This window comes from Furipterus horrens, unplaced genomic scaffold (genome assembly GCF_987537825.1).
Source record: "Furipterus horrens unplaced genomic scaffold, mFurHor1.1.pri manual_scaffold_17, whole genome shotgun sequence".
NCBI lineage: Eukaryota > Metazoa > Chordata > Mammalia > Chiroptera > Furipteridae > Furipterus > Furipterus horrens.
Window position 1 is genome coordinate 52,970,681 of NW_028327187.1, and position 19,774 is coordinate 52,990,454.

At 36.9% G+C, this 19,774-nt stretch overlaps 1 protein-coding gene across 2 annotated transcripts in view; it reads right to left on the reverse strand.

The window, feature by feature from the left end:
* MID2 (midline 2) overlaps window positions 1-19,774 on the reverse strand; it is a 196,659-nt gene that overhangs the window by 170,279 nt on the left and 6,606 nt on the right. The window contains exon 2 of one of the 2 annotated variants that reach the window (XM_090264667.1): window positions 4,236-4,951. In XM_090264667.1, coding sequence (XP_090120793.1) covers window positions 4,236-4,895 — 660 coding nt within the window. In that variant the 5' untranslated portion in view covers window positions 4,896-4,951. Of the gene's footprint in view, window positions 1-4,235; window positions 4,952-19,774 lie in introns of those variants that run through there. The other variant, XM_090264666.1, reaches the window with a different exon arrangement.

A 19,774-nucleotide genomic window follows, 5' to 3' on the forward strand; every position in this document is an offset into this window, starting at 1 on the left:
CTTTAAAACTGATTTCTCTTTTATGTCCTAAAGGCTTGGACAGAAAGAGCCCAGAGGCCTGACAGGGGGGAAACCTAAACTATTTCCCTCAGTCCAAAATAAGTATAATGGGCAAAAGGGTTTTGGACAGGTGAGATGTACCTGGCACACCTTCCTCCAAAGAAGCCCTTCTTTTCCCTAATGTGAGACATTGAAAAATTAATACCTTTCTTTTGTCATCTAGTGGTTATGGATTGAATGATGTCCTTTAACCCTGTTGCCAAATCTGTTGCCTCCAGAATACAACAAGGATGCCAGCCTGTTAAATCAAGCATGCCATTGTCCGGGGACAGCCAGCTGACCTGGAGTCTGCACGATCCTTCCCCACGTAGGAAGGCCACCCCCACCTCCACACCCCCACTTTAATTAGGGCTTTCTGGACCCAAGGGTACATAGGACGGCGACCATGTCCAGATTGAAGCAGCTAGAGGAGCTCGAGACCTTCGCCCATTGTCCTTTATAAGATTATAAAGGGTCTTAAGTCTGAGAGGGAGGAATTGTTATTTTTTATTGTTAAAATAATCAATTATTTATTTTTTTTAAAAAAAAGAAGAAGAAGAATACATGAAAGGGTGAAGCAGGAGAGCTTGTATGTACGACCCATGGGCATGGACTAGGGGGGAGATTGATGGGGGAGGGGGGATGCTGGGTGGAGGGGAGCAAAGGGGAAAAAATTGGAACTATTGTAACAATATAATCAATAAAATATACTTATAAAATAAAATAAAAAAATGATGAGCACCAAAGCAAGCTAGAGATGCTGATATACTTCCTGAAAATCCATTACAAAGGTTTAAACATTTGATTTTTTGAGCATAGACTATGTGTGTTAGACAACAGGAGGATATTGAAGAAATAAAAGACATTGTGCCTGGCCTCAAAGAATTTATGATATAGTTGGAGTGGCCGTGTCCTTCTGGGGTTTCAACTGAGCACTAAAGAATAGGTCACATTCCTAAGCAGGCCAAGAGAAGAGCATGAGTGAGAGTGAAATTTCAGAATTTGAAAAGAGAACTGTGTGTTTAGCAGACAGGAGGCTACCCTGGGTAAATGAAGGTAGCATGTCTGAGAGTTGTAAGGGGAAAAAAAAAGGGCAGCATGTGGACCAAGATATACAGGACTTAGAATATAAAGTTGAGATCTGTCACCATCTTTTTATAAAGCCAACACTTATTAATACAATAATATCAATATTTTCTAAGGGGAGAAACTCATGCGGCAATGAAAACTCAAAAATGTGAAAGTTTTATAGAAAGACAAAATATATCATGAACTAATTTACATAATGGGACTAGTAAGTGAAAAGAAGTAATGGAGAAAATAACTACTTTGATAGGTCTTACTACTACAATAACTGTCATGAACACAATTATTCTTCAAACTAGTAGTCTTCAAAAGGACATGTAAGTAGACTGGACAACTAAATAATGAAAACAAACTATACTAAGTATCCCAAACCCTCTAATTCATTTTGCGTACATGTTAAGAAGACAGACTAGCTTCTGGTTATTCTGACCTTGCATTTGTTCTTTATTGAACAAATAAATATTAAAGACTACTAATCTTAATCAGGGACGTCTGTACAAAGGAGAGTTATAAGTGCCAATAATGAAGCTCCAGAACCAAAAAGTACAAATAAATACCATATCAGCTACTGGCCAGAAAGTCAAACTTATCATTCTTCCCTTTCTCTTATAGAACTGCTGTGCTCTCCTTGGGGCCAGGAGAGTATGCTCAAGGCCATATCCCCTATAGCTTCTGACGGCCAGCATTTTCTTTTTCCTAGGGGAAGAATCAAACAAATTAAGGGGATAATCCTAAATGCTCCTCTAAATTAAAATTAACTTTTTTAAAAAGTGAGTATATGTGACACTGCAAGTCAGATTTTTCCCTCTGCTTTACATGGAGAACTAATATCCTTTCACATCTGGCATCAAACCAAAGTGACCCCACACACATACACAAGCAGCACCTCCCTCTCCCTCCCCAAAGTCCAAGATGTTCCAGACAATATAACAAACCACACGGTTTGGAATGATTCATATGTTTCCACTTTCCATCCAAAAATGAACAAAAAAAGTTTCCACTTAATTTATAATCAGATTTTTCTGCTCATTTCCTTAAAAAGTTAAAAGGGAACAATTCAAAATCTGGCCTTTCTCTCTCCAAATATTAATGATTAGTTACAGACTAAAGTATCTTTTGGTTAAATGTTTTTGCGCTCCATCCATCCCTAGGGACAAGGGCGATAGCTGCATTATGACAAGTATCTAATCAATCATCCAATGTTTTCATGTTTTTGGATGTTTTTAAAAAGCTGATGTTTTGTAGATACAGGCTTATTCTATCCAGTTTTTTGTTATCTCAGTAGTACATATGGATACAGATTTTTCTGTTTGAAGCATTTCTCAAGGCCAATGCTTTATTATAGTTCCAACACCTGCAAATATTTGGCAGAGATTGTTTCATCCTCTCCATATTGCTCACTCTTCCTGCAAACCTGTCCCCATCTCTTCCAGTTATGAAGCTGTAAGTTTATATAATATCTTTTCCTGGATGCTGGTAATAATTTATCTGTGACCCGAAATATGTGCAATTGCTGGAGGATAATGTTTAGTTTCAAATCGCATTTCATGGGGAAAAATTAGGTCTAAAATAAAGTGGCAGCAGGATGCAGTAGGAAGGGTCCTTAATTCACAAACTAGAAGCTGAGTTCCAGTTTCAATTTTGTGACTTTGACCAAACTGCTTAACCTATGAAACTCTCAGTTTATACTACTTTAAAGTGTAGGGTTTCGACTAGACCAAGATCAAGGTCTAACTTTTTATGATCCTAAGAATTGCAGTCTTGATATGAATGAGAATATCACCTTGAGTGAAATCAACATAAACATTGAACTTCATACAAGTTTATAAACATTAGGAATAAATAACAATAAAAAAGGCACAAAGCATTGTCAGTCTGACTAGGCTCAATATTGCTTGCCACAAATTACAAAAGAGAATATGTATACTATCTTGAGTATTGCTGCCCTCACAAACATAATAAATTTTACCTAAGTTACATTATTCCAGAGTATGGAAAGAAGAAACTCTCCACCCCCTTCTTGCCCTCCTTCCATCCTATGTAAATCTTCCTTAGAGCTTGGCTTATATATTCGGGCCCTATTTAGCAGTGATAATCTTACTTGTTTTACACAATTTATTTTTCTGGAATTTCTAAGTTGCTCCTTTTTGTAAGAGAATGTAAACTGCATACCAGGCAGGAAATGGGAATAAAACAATTTCTTGGATCTGACATTTTAACATCAACAGGGCTTTATAATAGGCACTTAGACTTGCTCATAAGTATTATATGGCCCAAGAGCTTTGGAAAACTCTGCCCACTGAACACAAATGAAAGACTAGGAACTTCCAAGGCAGGGACTGCAAACAAGTGCTTCAGTCCATAAACCACAAAAATAAACACTGGCACAAAATCTGATACTGGATTAAATATTTATGGCCTTCAGTTTAAATGTTTAGTTCAGGTATTTGATCATTCCTCCTGACTTCATGGTTCATTGAAGTTCCTTTTTTGCCTGTTTGTTTTGTTTTGTTGTAATTTTAATTTTGTTTCCTTTTGCTTTTTAAAGCAGACTTAGAATTAGCCCCACATTAAGGGCTTGATGGGAATTCGTAGTAGCCAATGCCAAACTTTTTTCTTTAGAGTACTGAGTGTGCAAACATACACTACTGTCCTCCATAAAAATCTCTCACATATAGAGATATACTGAGACACCTACACCTACACAAAGATACACCCAACCTTCCCATGGCTATACTCATAAATATGAAAATCAGCACAAATGCTAATTGCAGCACACCTACACAGGTATGCACATACTTAAAAGAAGTAGAAAGACCATGGTAAAGATATGTAGCATGCAATATGGCACTGAAAGAGGAAAGAGAGTGCTGTTTCCCTGGGTGAACTACTGGTGTGGTGGGTCATGGGCTAACTTCCCCAGAACTGGTCAGATGCAAGCAGGTTTATGCAACAGATGAAATAAGTTCCAGTGAGAGCTTGCAGGTGAGTAGATTATTCCTCACAAGGCTTATATTTTAAAAAGTGACCCATTTTATGAGAGAACTTGCTAACTATATAACTGTATAAAGAGACAAAGTTGTGTAAGTGATATTTCCCAGATCCCTTACCTTGAGTTTCTCAAATCGATCATTCAGAGATGCAACCTGATGGTCTCGGTGACGCCCCACCAGTTTGCATAAGGCACAGATCAATTGGTCATCAGATAAACAATACATGTTCACTTTCTCATTCTCATGGTCCAGGCAGGTGATCCCTCGAAGATGTGCATCTGGCAGTGGTTCTACTAGGCGGTGGCTGGTGAAAGGTTTCTTGTTGGGGTGTGTGGCCCTCAGGCAGCGGTCACAGTAGGAGACCTCACAGGTGATGCATGTTTTCACTGCATCCCTTGGCGGGTCCTGTTCACAGAACTGGCAAGCAATTCGCTCATTAGACATGGTGGTGCTGGGCCTGTAGGTCCTCTCCCGGCGGCTCTCACTTGGGGAATTGGGTCCACTGACTGAAGCCTTCTGGAAGCGGTCAATAATGTTTTGCAGAGTCACATTCCTCTTGAGGCCATCCAGGCCCCGGTGGTTCAGCGAGATAACATACCTACAGGTAGGACACTGGAAAGCAGTAATGGGTTCAATGGGTTCACCAGAGCTGCAGCTGGAGATCAAGATGCGATGGGCACAACTGAAGCACAGGCTATGAGCACAAGGGAGCAGAAGGGGGTCTTCAAACAACTCTAGGCAGATTGGACAGGTCAATTCAGACTCCAGTGTTTCCATCTTTAGTGAAAATAATCCTGCTGAGGCATTAACAACCACAGAAGCTGGGCTTTCACCTGCAAGAAATACAAAGCAAGAGTCATTAAGAACTTCTAAGGGAAGGTAGATGTAATATAATTATTCACTGACCAATGGGACTTTACAGGTTGGATTCCCCAGGGATGCTGAAGTAACAGGAAAGTGATTCAGAAATTAATCAGAAAGACTTTCTCCCCCTTCAAACCTTGTTTTTGACAAATGCCTGAGTTTATTTTCCTGTACTAATAATAAAACCCAGTGACAACCTCTGAATCCTGGTTTACTGATTAACATTACTACTATTCCAGCTCACAACACTGACATTGATCATTCTCTTACATATTCTCCACTGACATTTCTTGTCCTCGACTATAATGAGCCTGAGACCCTGCAAAAGTCTCAATTTCCATTCTCCAATATTGCTCTGTATTTTACTTCAAGGTAAAATATAGGGGCTGCTCCTATTTCACTTCTAGTGGAAGGAAAACAAGGCCAGATTTCAAACTAACTCTCTAGTTCATGAAATGATTCCATTCTGTGCGTCTGCATAATAAGAGAGAGCTTTAGAAAAATGCAGTTCTTGTTTGTAGGATAATGGGTTCTCCAGAGTGTGAACTTAAATTACTTCTTATTAACACAGAAATTTCTGTTCCATCCCATTTCAAGTAAACTGAGGTACTAGAAACAAATGATGATAGTTTTCATTTTCATTTTATTACCTCACCTTCAGAAAATTCTTCATTTCATCAAACTAAATGAGCAATGATTTCACCTTTTCAACTTACTCAGCAATAGTTGCTGATCAATAATGGAGACAAATTACCTTGTGGCTTCAGTTGGCTTTAACACCTGCTGAACTAGCACAAGCCTGCTATGAAGCTCACCTCCCCATGTGTCTTTTCATAGTTCCTAAAACATAACAAGATACATATCAAAATCTAGATATATATTAGCTAACTGAGGAGCCAGAAATTTTCAGATCTGGTAATCATCATTGTTTATTTAATCTTTATTGCATTTTTGCTATTACCATTTAGTTCCTTTATACCCCTCCTCCCCAGCAACCATGATACTATTGCTCATGTCCATGAGTCCTTTTTCCTTTTTGCTCAATCCCTCCACCCACTAACCTCCCTTCACCAGCTGTCATCCGGATCTCCATCTATGAGTATGTCCCCATTGTCTTTGTTAATTCAGTTTGCTCACTTGATGCCACATATTAGTGAAATCACACGGTATTTGTCTTTCTCTGACTGGCTTATTTCACTTAGCATAATGTTCTCCAGATCCATCTATGCTGTCACAAAGGGTAAAATCTTTTCTACTGCCAGGTCATATTCCATTGTATAAATGTCCCATCTACTGATGGACACTTGGGCTGCTTCTATATCTTGGCGATTGTAAATAATGTTGCAATGAACATAGAGGTGCTAGTGTTCTTGTAAATCAGTATTTTGTGTTTCTTCAGATATATTCCCAGAAGTGGGATACCTGGGTCAAAAGGCAGATCTATTATTAATTTTTTGAGATGCCTCCATACTGCTTTTCACAGTGGCTGGACTCTCACCAACAGTGCACTAGGGTTCCTCTTTCTCCACATCCTCGCCAGCACTTGTTTGTTGATTTATTGATGATGACCATTCTAACAGCAGTGACATATCATTGTGGTTTTAATTTGCATTTTTTTGATGATTAGTGATGATGAGCCTCTTTTCATATATCTATTGGTCATCTGTATGTCTTCTTCGAAGAAGTGTTTAGTTAGGTCCTTTGTCCATTTTTAAATTAGGTTGTTTGTTTTCTTGGTGTTGAGTTTTGTAAATTGTTTATAAATTTAGAATATTAACCTTCTATCAGATGTATGGGCAATTATATGAATTAGAGAACATTCAGTGGGTAATATTTTTATTTTGTTGATGATATCCTTTGCTATGCAAAAACTTTTTAGTTTGATGTGCTCCCATTTTTTTCCGTTTCCCTTGCCTGCGGAGATATATCCAATAAAAGCTCACTACGATCAATGAATGTCTGAGATTTTGTTGCCTGTTTTCTTCTACAATTTTTATGGTTTCAGATCTAACATTTAAGTCTTTGATCCATTTTAAATTTATTCTTTTGTGCAGTATAAGAAGGTGGTCATTTCATTTTTCCGCAGGTATTTGTCCAATTTTCCCAACACCATTTACTGAATAGACAATCTTTAGCCCATTGTATATGCTTGCTTCCACTGTTGAATATTAATTTATTGTAATGGTGTGGGTTTATTTCTGGGCTCTCTATTCTGTTCCATTGATCTATGTGTCTGTTCTTATGCCAGTACCATGCTGTTTTGATTTCTATGGCTTTATAGTATAGTTTGAGATAAGGTACCATGATTCCTCCAACTTTGTTCTTTTTTCTCAGAATCACTGTTGCAGTGTGGGACCTTTTATGGTTCCATATATTTTTTAAATGTTTGTATTAGTTCTGTGAAATACATAACTGGAATCTTGATAAAAACAGCATTGAATACATAGATTGCTTTGGGTAGTATGGACATTTTAATGATGTTAATTCTCCTATCCATGAATACAATTTGTGCTACCAGTGGTTTGTATCTTCTTCAGTTTATTTCTTCAGTGTCTTATAATTGTCCAAGTAAAAGTCTTTTACATCCTTGGTTAAGTTTATGCCTAGGTATTTTATTCTCTTTGTTGAAATTGTGAATGAGATTATATTCTTAATTTCATTTTCTATTAGCTCATATTGGTATATAAAAATGCAACTAATTTCTGGATATTAATTTTGTGTCCTACTACTTTGCTGTATTCATTTATCAGTTCTAGAGTTTCTTTTTTTAATTTATTTATTGTTTTTCTATTACAGTAGTCCCACTTTTTCCCCCATTGCTCCCACCCCACCCCGTCTACCCCTTCTCCCACAGTCAATCTCCACCCCGTTCTCTATGTCCATGGGTCAGTTATACTAATTCCTTTGCTAAACCTTTCCCCTACTTACCCCCCTTCACACCCTCCCCCACACCCCCTGATAACTGTTAGTCTGCTCCTTGTTTACATGCCTTTGGTTCAGTTTTGTTCTTTCATTTGTGTTGTTCATTAGTTTCCTGTATTAGTTGATATCATATGGTATTTTTCTTTAGTTGCCTGGCCTATTTCACTACGCATAATTCTCTCTAGTTCCATCCATGTTGTCGCAAATGGTAGAAATTCCTTTTTCTTTCTGTTGCAAGGTATTCCATCGTGTAAATGTCCAACAGTTTTTTAATCCACTCATCTATAGATGGGCATTTAGGCTGTTTCCAGCACTTGGCTATTGTAAATAGCACTGCTATGAACACAGGGGTGCACAGGTTCTTTTGAACTGGTGTTTCAGGATTCTTCAGATGTAATCCCAGCAGTGGAATCACTGGCTTAAAAGGCAGTTACATTTTTAGTTTTTTTAGGAAGTTACATACTGTTTTCCATAGTGGCTGCACCACAGTCTGCATTCCCACAAACAGTGCACTAGGGTTCTCTTTTCTCCACATCCTCACCAGCACTTGTTGTTTCTTGGTTTGCTGATGCTGGCCATTCTGACTGGTGTGAAGTGATACGTCATTGTGGTTTTAATTTGCATCTCTCTGATGGCTAGTGACATTGAGCATTCTTCCATATGCCTATGGAATCTTTGTATGTCTTCTTTGGAGAAGTGTCTGTTCAGGTCTTTTGCTTATATTTTAATTGGGTTGTCTGTCTTCGTGGTGTTGAGATGTAGTCCTTTATATATTTTGGAGATCAATCTGTTGCCTGAGGTATCATTGGCAAATATGTTTTCCCATATGGTTGGTTCCTTTTTCATCTTGCTGATGTTTACTTTTACTGAGTAGAAACTCATTAGTTTGATGTAGTCCCATTTGTTTAGTCTTTCCTTTATTTCCCTTTTCCTAGGTGATATATCAAAGAAAATATTGCTTTGTGGGAGACCTGAATTTTCTTGCCTATGTTTTTCCCTAGGACTTTCATGGTGTCATGGCTTACATTTAAGTCTTTTATTCATCTTGAGTTTATTCTGGTGTAGGGTATAAGTTGGTGGTCTAGTTTCATTTTCTTGCATGTTCCTGTCCAGTTCTCCCAGACTCCCAAACTTTTTCTATGAGGCCAGTATTACCGAATTCCAAAATCATATCAAGACCCAGCAAAGAACAAAAACTATAGGCCAATATCGCTGATAAACATAGATGCTAAAATCCTCAACAAAATATTGGCAAACTGGATCCAACAACACATTAAAAAGATCATACACCATGATCAAGTGGGATTCATGCCAGGGATGCAAGGATGGTTTAATATTCGCAAATCAGAAATGTAATACACCACATAAGCAAAATGAAAGACAAAAACCACATGATCATATCAATGGATGCAGGAAAAGCATTTGATAAAGTACAACACCCATTTATGATTAAAACACTCAGCAAACTGGGACTAGAGGGAGCATACTTCAACATAATAAAGGCCATATATGAAAAACCTGAATCCAACATCATACTCGATGGGCAAAAACTGAAAGCATTCTCCCTGAGATAAGAAACAAGACAAGGATGTCTACTCTTTCCACTCCTATTGAACATAGTCTTGGAAGTTCTAGCCACAACATCAGACAAGAAAAAAAATAAAAATAAAAGGTTTCCATATTGGAAAAGAGGAAGTAAAACTGTAATTATTTGCAGATGACATGATAATGTACATAGGTAACCTTATAGACTCCACAAAAAAACTACTCGACCTAATAAGTGAATTTGGCAAAATAGCAGGGTACAAAGTCAATATTCAGAAATCAAAGGCATTTCTGTATAGCAACAATAAAATATCAGAGATAGAAACTAGAAAAAAAATCCCATTTACTGTAGCAACAAAAAAATAAAGTACTTAGGAATAAACTTAACCAAGGAGGTAAAAGACCTGTACTCAGAAAACTATATAACACTGAAGAAAGCAATTAAGGAAGATACAAATAAATGGAAGCATATACCATGTTCATAGATAGGAATAATCAACATCATTAAAATGTCCATACTACCCAAAGCAATTTATAGATTCAATGCAATCCCTATTAAAATACCAATGACATATTTCACTGACCTAGAACAAATACTTCAAAAATTTATATGGAACCAAAAAAGACCCCAAATAGCCACAGCGATCTTGACAAAGAAGAACACAGTAATAGGAATCATGATACCTGGCCACTGTAATCAAAACAGTCTGGTACTGGCATAAGAACAGACATATAGATCGATGAAACAGAATAGAGAGCCAGAAATAAACCCGGGCCTATATGGTCAACTAGTATTTGAAAAAGGGGTAAGGAACATAAAATGAAGTGAAAATAGCCTCTTCAATAAATGATTTCTTTCTTGATGTCGTTGTTGACTCATTCATTGTTTAATAACAAGTTATGTAGCTTCCATATCATTGCATATTTTTCAGTGTTCTTCTTCTGATTAATTTCTAGTTTCATAGCTTGTGGTCAGAGAAGATGCTTGATATGATTTCAGTCTTCTTGTATATATTGAGACTTGTTTTGTGTCCTAACATGTAGTCCATCCTAGAAATCATTCCATGTGCACTTGAAAATATGTATATTCTGCTGCTTTGGGATAAAATGCTCTGAAGATAGCAGATAAATCCATTTGATCTAGTGTACCACTTAAGGTCACTGTTTCCTTGTTGATTTTCTGCCTGGAAGATTTCTCCATTCAAGTCAATGGTGTGCTAAAACCCCTAACTATGACTGTATTTTTGTCAATTTTTCCCTTTATGTCCATCAATATTTGCTTCACATATTTAGGTGCTTGTATGTTGGGTATGTAAATGTTTACTAGATTTATAGCCTCTTGTTAGATTTTTCCCTTTATTATTATGTAGTGTCCTTTTTTGTCTCTTACTATAGCCTTCATTTTAAAGTCTATTTTGTCAGATATAAGTATTGTTACCCCAACCTCTTATTCCTTTTCATTTGCATGAAATATCTTTTTCCATCCCTTTACTTTTTGCATGTATCTTTCTATCTGAGGTGGGTCTTTTGGAGGCAGCATAGATATGGGTCTTGTTTTCTTATCCATTCAGCTACCTTATATCTTTTGGTTGGAGCATTTAAGCCATTTACATTTAAGGCGATTATTGGTAGACACATATTTAGTGCCATTTTATTGTTAGACTATTTTCCTCTTTTTTCTTTTTCTTTTTCTTCTTCTTTTTCTTAAAGGACGTCCTTTAACATTTATTGCAGTACTGGTTTGGTGTTAACAAACCCTTTTAGCTTTTTCTTGTCTGGGAAGCTCCTTATTTCTCCTTCAATTTTAAGTGATAGCTTTGCTAGGTAGTGGCCTTGAATGTAGGTCCTTGGTTTTCATCACCTTGAATATTTCATGCCACTCCCTTCTAGCCTGAAATTTTTCTGTTGAGAAATCAGATGACAGTCTTATTGGTGCTCCCTTGTAAAAAACTACCTGCTGTTCTCTTGCAGTTGTTAGGATTCTCTCCTTGTCTTTAAGCCTTGTCATTTTAATTATAATGTGTCACAGTGTAGGCCTCTTTGGGCCCAACATATTTGGGACTCTCTGTGATTCCTGGACATGTGTGTCTTTTTCGTTCACCAGATTTTGGTGAAGTTTATGGTCATTATTTCATCAAATATGTTCTCGATCCCTTGCTTGCTCTCTTCTCCCAGTATTCTCATGATGTGGATGTTGTTATGCTTCATGTTGTCTAAAATGTTACTTAAGCTTGCCTCGTTTTTTAATTCTTTCTTCTTTTGCTTCTCTGTCTGTTTTTTTCTACTTTGTCTTCCAAATCACTAAGTTGATCTTCTGCTTCATCTAACCTACTATTTATTCCTTTTAGTGTAATACTTGTTTCTGAAATTGTATTCTTTATTTCTGACTGGTCTTTTAAAATGATTTCTATGTCTTTTTTCATGCTGTTGAGTATCCTTACAAACATTACTCTGAATTGTCTAATAAATTGCTTGCCTCCCTTTCATCTAGCTCTTCTTTTGCAGATTTCTTTTGTTCTTTCATTTGGGTTCTGTTTCTTTGTCTTCTTATCTTGGCTGCTCCTTTGTATTTGTTTATATGTATTAGGTAGATCTGCAAAGATTCTGTGTAAGCCTTTGTCAGATATTGCTTGAGACTGGCCCTGGTCCACCTGTTTGGAACTATCAATGATCCACATTGTGTGGCTCCTGCTGTTGAGCATGTTTGTGTGCAGAAAGAACCAGGCTGTGCGCTAAAGCTGACTTTTACCATCACCAAGTCCTGGGTAGGGTCAGTTGAAGTCTCGTAGAGCTCCCAGAGATCCACCTTAGTTGTTAAACTAATTAGTGATATAGCACCAAGCTATAATCAGTGGCCGCTTAAACTCCACAGGGTAGGGAAGATGATTTCTGTGGGTGTGGCTATTGGTTCCCCTCAGGCTGATGCTATTTGGAGAGGAGTGCTCTGCCTGAGAAAGATGGCTTCTGCTGTATGAGGAACGATTCAGCACAAGGATCCTGGCAGCTCCTCCTTCAGTTCTCTCCCCAGAGCCACCAACCCCAGATTTCCTCAAGCGTCTCTAGTATACTAAGCCCTCCCTCTGCTGAACCCCAGGGGAAATGGTGGCAAATTAAATTTAGTGCTTTGGCCCTTTAAGATGCTCTCTACATCTCCAGTTGTCTTTCCCTGGCAGAGAAAAATCCTGCTTTTCACAGTTAGATGTTATCTGGGTTCCTTTCTGGCTCTGGGTCTGTAGGCTCAGGAGCCCAGCTTGAGACTTAGACCCCACATTTCTCAGTGGGAACCCCTTGGCCACTGAAATATCCCTCTGGAACTTCAGCTGCTGCCCATTGGAACCCAGCCAGTCCTCTCGCACCTCCTCCACAATCCCTACCAGTCTCATTGTGGTGAAGTGGTTTCTTCTGTCTATCCATGGTCACAAAGCTTCTCTCAAGTTAGTGTTCAGTTGGTTATTCAGGATGATTTCTCTACAATTTAGTTGTTATTCCAGATTGGTCCTGGGAGATTAGCGTAGCTTCCACTTTCTCCTATGTCGTCTTGGATCCCTCAGTAATCTTCATTTTCAAGATTTTATTTACTTATTTTTAGAGAGAGGGTAAGGGAGGGAGAAAGAGAGGGAGAGAAACATTGATGTGAGAAAGAAACATCAATCAGTTCCCTCTCATATGCCCCAGTTGGGCACTGAACCCATAACCTAGGCATGTGCCCTGACTAAGAATCAAACTGGTGACCTTTCTCTTTGTGTGATGACACCAACCAACTGAGCCACACCAGTCAGGACCTGGCAATCTTCATTGTAGTGTGCATCAAACTAAACCAAAAAGAAACTAACCTCTTTGTCAATCTATCTCTTCTCTCACAGATATTTCTGAGCTGAACATATACATACTTGTTGCCATAAGTTTTTCATTAATTAAAATCAACACACATAAATATTGTAAGCTAGACTTAACTAAGGAACAATATAAAATGTCTTATTGACTGAAATGTTAATCCTATGATCATCTTGTTTTTTTTCCAGTCCTCACCAGAGGACATTTTTCATTGCTTTTAGAGCGAGGGAAAAAGAGAAACATCAATGTGAGAGAGAAACATCAATTGGTCACCTCCCACACATGCTCCAACCAGGAATCGAACGCACAACCTAGGTATGTGCCCTGATGGGAATTGAACCTGCAACCCTTGGATTACAGGATAACACTTCAACCAACTGAGCCTCACCAGCCAGAGCTATCCTTTTGCTTTTGAACAACTTTTGTTCGTCATCTCACTATCATTGGAGACACTCAACAGGACTTAAGAATATGACTCTGCCATTGATATTTCTTCAGATTTGGTCATCTATCATAGATACCCACATAGCCTTCTCACAGGATACTTAAATATTAAGTACTGTACAATTATACCCTCTGCAAAAGTACAATAGCTGTATCCCTAAAAGCTGTTTCTAAATCAAACTTTTTAAGTACACTGAACTATTTTGTAGAAATCTACAGGAAACTAAGCTGTAAAAGTCAAGAATATTTTTGTCAAAAAGTCACTCTCAGTTGGTTTGGTAAGTTCAAATGTTTTTTAACCACTTTTTAAATAAGACATGGTATTTTTATTTTACAATGCTTAAAATTGTTGCCTAGTATTTTGTAGCTTATAACATCTATCAGCATTCACCTATAGAGATAAAGTAAAACAATTAAAATGTACATCTATCATAGAATCTTAGATTAGAAGAGACTTTGGAGATGAAAGATCCCAATTTTTACTCAAGGCAGAAACATTGCATTTGAAAATCCACAGCTCATTTCAATGTGTAAATAAGTAAACTTATTAACCTTTCCTCCTTGAAAACAAAAGCACCTGTTCTTCTTCAAGTTTTCTCTATATGGTGAATATCACCATCCAAGCCTAGAAAACCAGTTTTCTCATTTACATGTTTATCACCTCAACCACTGGTGGCTTCCAGAACATTCTGTTTTATTTCATCTATATATCTGTCTCTTCAGCTAACTCTCCCTGCTCTTTGAGGGCATCAACTATTTCATACTTTTATTCAAAGTACGATGCTTTGCACACACTAGTTATTCAATAATTGTTAAATAATAGATCCTTTAAAGTAGAAGAAGTCATGAGATGACCTAGCATTAATAGAGCGCCTTTTGTATTCTGAGTTCCATATTAAGCACTATACATACATTATTTCATTAAATTCTATAAAGAAGCCTGTGAGGAAGGTACTACTACAATACTCGTACTATGGTAAGGAATTTGGGGTTCAGAATTGTTAAGTAAATTAATCTAGAATATACATACTCAGAGCACTGTGTCACAATGCCTGTACTCTTTTCCCTACACCTCTATTTCTATCACCTCACCTCCTTCACTGACGTTTATCTTAACTATTTACAAAAGGGTTTCTAAACAGCATATTTGCACTTCTATTTTTGTCTCTGTGTTCTTCTGAGTTGCTCTGAATATCTGCCTCTTATTCCGAGTCCCTTCCAGAGCTATATCTCTTTCTTTCAGACTTATCTCCATCTTACACTGCATTTCCATTACTGTCTTTACCAGAACTACATTGTTCATCCCTCAATGTTTGTGTTATAAGCTACCTGAAAGGATCAAGTATGGTCTCCCACCAAAATTACAATTGGTCAGGAGCTTTGCTAAGAGGTATGTCTATATGTTGAAAGCAATATAAAAAAATCAGAGTACCACAAGTCTTCTAAGTCTTAAGATGGTGTTGTATAAATTCTTCTGTACTGAGTACAAGCTCTTTAAATTTTCCTAGGATCATAAAAATTGTTCCCAATTAAGTGTGACACTTGAAAATCACCATGAAATTAAGCTTAGGAAAGTATGGTATGGGTCAGGATTGTCTTAGATAAGATCAAAATAGGATTTTTAACTAGGGATTCCTGAATCTTCTAGAACTGTTTGAAGAATGTTGTGTGTATGTCATATGCACATTTTCATGGGTGAGAAGGTTGTCCATAGCATTAAAAATGTTCTCAAAAGAATCCTTGACATAGAAAAAAGTGAAACATAAGTGCTCTATAATAACTTACTTTAACTAATTTCAGCTCTTATAAAGAATAATACGTGGTGATTACAGTCTGTTGTTTATGATAAGCAACTTCTCTACACAGTTCCATTTTATCATCATATGAGGGGAGAAACTCCCCCAAATTGGAATTTATTTATAAAAGATCATGTATTTATTCTTACATGTTTAAACTTCAGTAACCTTCAAAGCACTCTCCATTTGATGCAATACACTTATTGAGACATTTATTCCTGCTCAAAACAGTTTTGAACTCATCAATTTTGATGCCCTTTAGTGCTTCCGCCATTTTTTTTTATTTGTTTGCTTGTTTCACCTCTTCCACACTGGCAAAGCATTTCCCTTTGAGTGCTTTTTTTCATCCAGGAGAACAAAAGAAAAGTCACTTGGGGGCAATATCAGGTGAATAGGGATGGTGGGGCATCGGGGGGTCATGTTGTCTTTGGTCAAAAACTGCTGAACACTCAGCACAGTGTGGGCAAGTGCACTCGTAAATCACCCATCATGAAATGGGCAAATGTAGTGGAAGGGTCCTCAAAAAAAATTCACTGAAGCTGAACACAGCCTCTCACAACAACGCCAGCTGACACACTGATACAGATGGGTTCTTAGAACACCTACCTAGTGGCAGAAGCCTGCACTGCAAGGGGCCTGCCCTCCAAAAGATAATTCATGGTTTTTGAGGTCCCCACTTATATAGTAACTGCTTTAGCTAATTTGGGGGAACTGAATACTTTTTCAATTTCTTCAAACATCTCTTCATCTCATCTCTCACTTATAAGGCCACCTTATCAATGTATTATTCTAGTGACTCCTAATATTTCAATATCCTTTCAACTATTCCTCATTTTTCCTACTTCCCCGGTTATCTAAGCATCTTTCCCCTTAAAATTTATTGGGCATTTACTATAGGCCGAGAACTAAATAATGGCCTTTACATATATTTATAAGCATTATCTCATTTAATTTTCAGAACATCCCTCTAAAAGATAAATACTGTTATTTTTTTAAAAAGACAAATTACCCAGGGTCACACTTGTTTACAAGTAGCAAAGCTAAGATTTAAACCCAGAATACAACCAAGAAGCTAGAAATAAACTCATATACTCTTATATTAATGGTTAATTGACTTTTGACAAGGGTTCCAAGACCATTCAATGGGGGAAAATAATATTTTCAACAAATTGTGCTAGAATAACTAGATATCCGTATACAAACGCATAAACTTAGAGCCCTACCTCACCCCATATATAAGAGTTAACTCAAAATGAATCAATGATCTAAATATGAGTGCAGAAACTATAAATCTCTTGGAAGGAAACATAGGTGTAAATCTCTGAACTTAGGTTAGGCAAGGGTTTCTTAGATGACACCAACTGTACAAACAACTAAAAGAAAAAATAGATAAATCAGACTTAATCAAAATTGAAATTTTCTGTGCTGCAAATAATACCACCAAGAAAGTGAAAAAACAATTCAAAGAATGAGAAAGAATATTTTCAGATCATATATGTGATACAGGTCTACTATCTAGAAATACACATAATTCTTACATCTCACCAAAAAAAAAAAAATAGGCAAGGATTTGAATAGATCTTTCTCAAAAGAATATATATGTCATCAATAAGCATATGAAAAGATACTCACCATCATCAGTCATTAGGAAAATACAAATCAAAACCACACTAAGATACTACTTCACAACCACTAAGATAGCTTTAATTTTTAAAATATAGAAAATGTCAACCTGGATATGGGGAAATTGAAACCCTCATACATTGCTGGTGGGAATATAGAATGATCAACTGCATTGGGAAATAGTTGGCAGTTCCTCAACAGGATAAATGTAAAGTTATCAAATGATTGAGAAAAATTGAATACATGCTCACTCAAAAACATGTACATAATGTTCATAGCAGCATGATTCATAATAGCCAAATGATGGAAATAACCCAAATGTCCATCAGCTGATGAATGGATAAATAAATGTGGTATATCCATATAATGAAATATTATTCACAAAGTTATAAAACCATCATTACTATCTAATTTCTGAACACTTTCATCATTCCAAAAGAAACCCCATACCAATTAGCAGTAACTCTTTATTTCCCCAAACCTCTAGTCCTTGGCAACCACTTAATCTATTTTCTGTCCTTATGGATTTTCCTGTTATGGATTTTCATATAAATGGAATCATATAATTTGAGGCATTTTGTGACTGGATTCCTTTCACTTAGAATAATTTTCTCAAAGTTCATCTCAATGAAAAAGAAACGAGCCCTGACTGGTGTGGTTCAGATGGTTGGGCATCGCCCCTCAAAGTGAAAGGTCGCCAGTTCAATTCCCGGTAAGGGCACATGCCTGGGTTGTAGGTTTGGTCCCCAGATGAGGTGCTTACAAGAGGCAACTGATCAGTGTTTCTCTCTGGCCTCTGGCATTGATGTTTTTCTCCCTCTTTCTCCCCCTCTCTTACCCTCTCTAAATAAGTAAATACATGCTATATTATTCTAAGTGAAAGAATCCAGTCACAAAAGGCCTCAAATTATATTATTTCATTTAATGAAATATCCATAATAGGTAAACCCATAAGAACAGAAAATAAATTAAGTGGTTGGCAAGGCTAGGGAATTAAGGGAATAAAGAGTCACTACTGCCCTGGCTGGTCTGGCTCAGTGGCTTGAGCATGGGCCTGGAATTCAAAAGGTTGCTGGTTCAATTCCCAGTTAGGGCACATGCCTGCGTTGCAGGCCAGGTCCCTAGTTGGGGGCGTGTGAGAGGCAATCAATCGATGTATCTCTTGCATGTTTCTCTCCCTCTCTTTCTCACTCCTTTCCCCTCTTTCTAAAAGTAAGTAAACAAAATATTTAAAAAGAAAGTTACTTCTAATTGGTATGTGGTTTCTTTTGGGATGATGAAATGTTCAGAAACTAGATAGTAGTGATGGTTGTATAACCTTGTGAATATACTAAAAACCAGTGAAGTGTACACTTTAAAATGGTTAATATTATGATACTGAATTATATCTCAATTAAAAATTTTTCAAACCCAGGTCTGAACCCAGAATGTAAACAGTTAACTATTATACTATACTGCCAACTATGTAATTACGTAGTATTTCTAAACTCTACTGGATTGCTTACTCCTTTCAATTGTTTTTCAAGGTATGTAATTCCCTGTCTAGGTTTTGCAATATTCTGGAATATCTTTAATGGGTGTTAGAAAGCTCTCAGTTCCTAATTTTATTCATTTAAAAAATATAAAACTCCCCAAAATATTTTACTCCTATATCACAAAATACTTTTAGGAAGTACAGGGGGGATGGTATGACAAAAATAAAACAATGACAGAGTGTTGCAACTTCAAAGTTTGTGAATCACTAATCTATGCAGAATTAGAATGTTTGCTTAGAATGAAGACAGTATATGAACCTGATAGGGTGCAACCCAATGACAGGTAATCATGAAGTATTTTCCAGAAAACACAATTGTTTGTCATAAAAATGCATTGATGAAATGCTCAGGAGAGCAGCCCAACTGCCATGTTAAGAAACAAATATCCACAACCACATACACTGATTTGTTTCCTTCTATATAATTTAGTTACTTCTATGTCATCAACTAAGTACAGTATTCCCTCACTTATCATGGGTATTACATTCTAGACCCCCCCACAAAGTAGGAACCCTACATTTATTCTACTCTTAAACCTGCGTAACTTTAACAACATACATATACAGTGCCGCAAAATCCCGCGATATAGCGAAAAATCTGTGATAAATAATTAAATATAATATTTTTTAAAATTCCACAATACAGTGAGGCCGTGTTAAGCGAACTGCGATATAGAGAGGGACTAAGTATGTTTATGTATTTGCCCTTGCTCTATTATAAAAGTGTTATCCATGGCTTATCTTCACCCCGCATCTCCTTCAGGCTAAGTCTCTGAAAAAAAAGTGGATGAGAATAAACTATAAGAAGGTATAAGGCTGTGTGAGTAGGTAGAAATAGAAAAGAGCAGTTTAAAAGCAGGTGAGTAAGATAAAAACAATATATTCTGCATTATAAAGTGAAAAGATCAATTTTAGTATCACCTTTCAAATCCAGCATTTAGTTAATTCTGATCAGAGAGAGAACTCATGACCAGCACTTAGAAGAATTCTATTATTTCAAATGTTATTTTAACATAATTAAGTGCTCACTTATTTCAAAAGTTTATATTCTATCTAATTTTCATCTTTTAGATCTGTAGAGCGTGGCTCTGGGT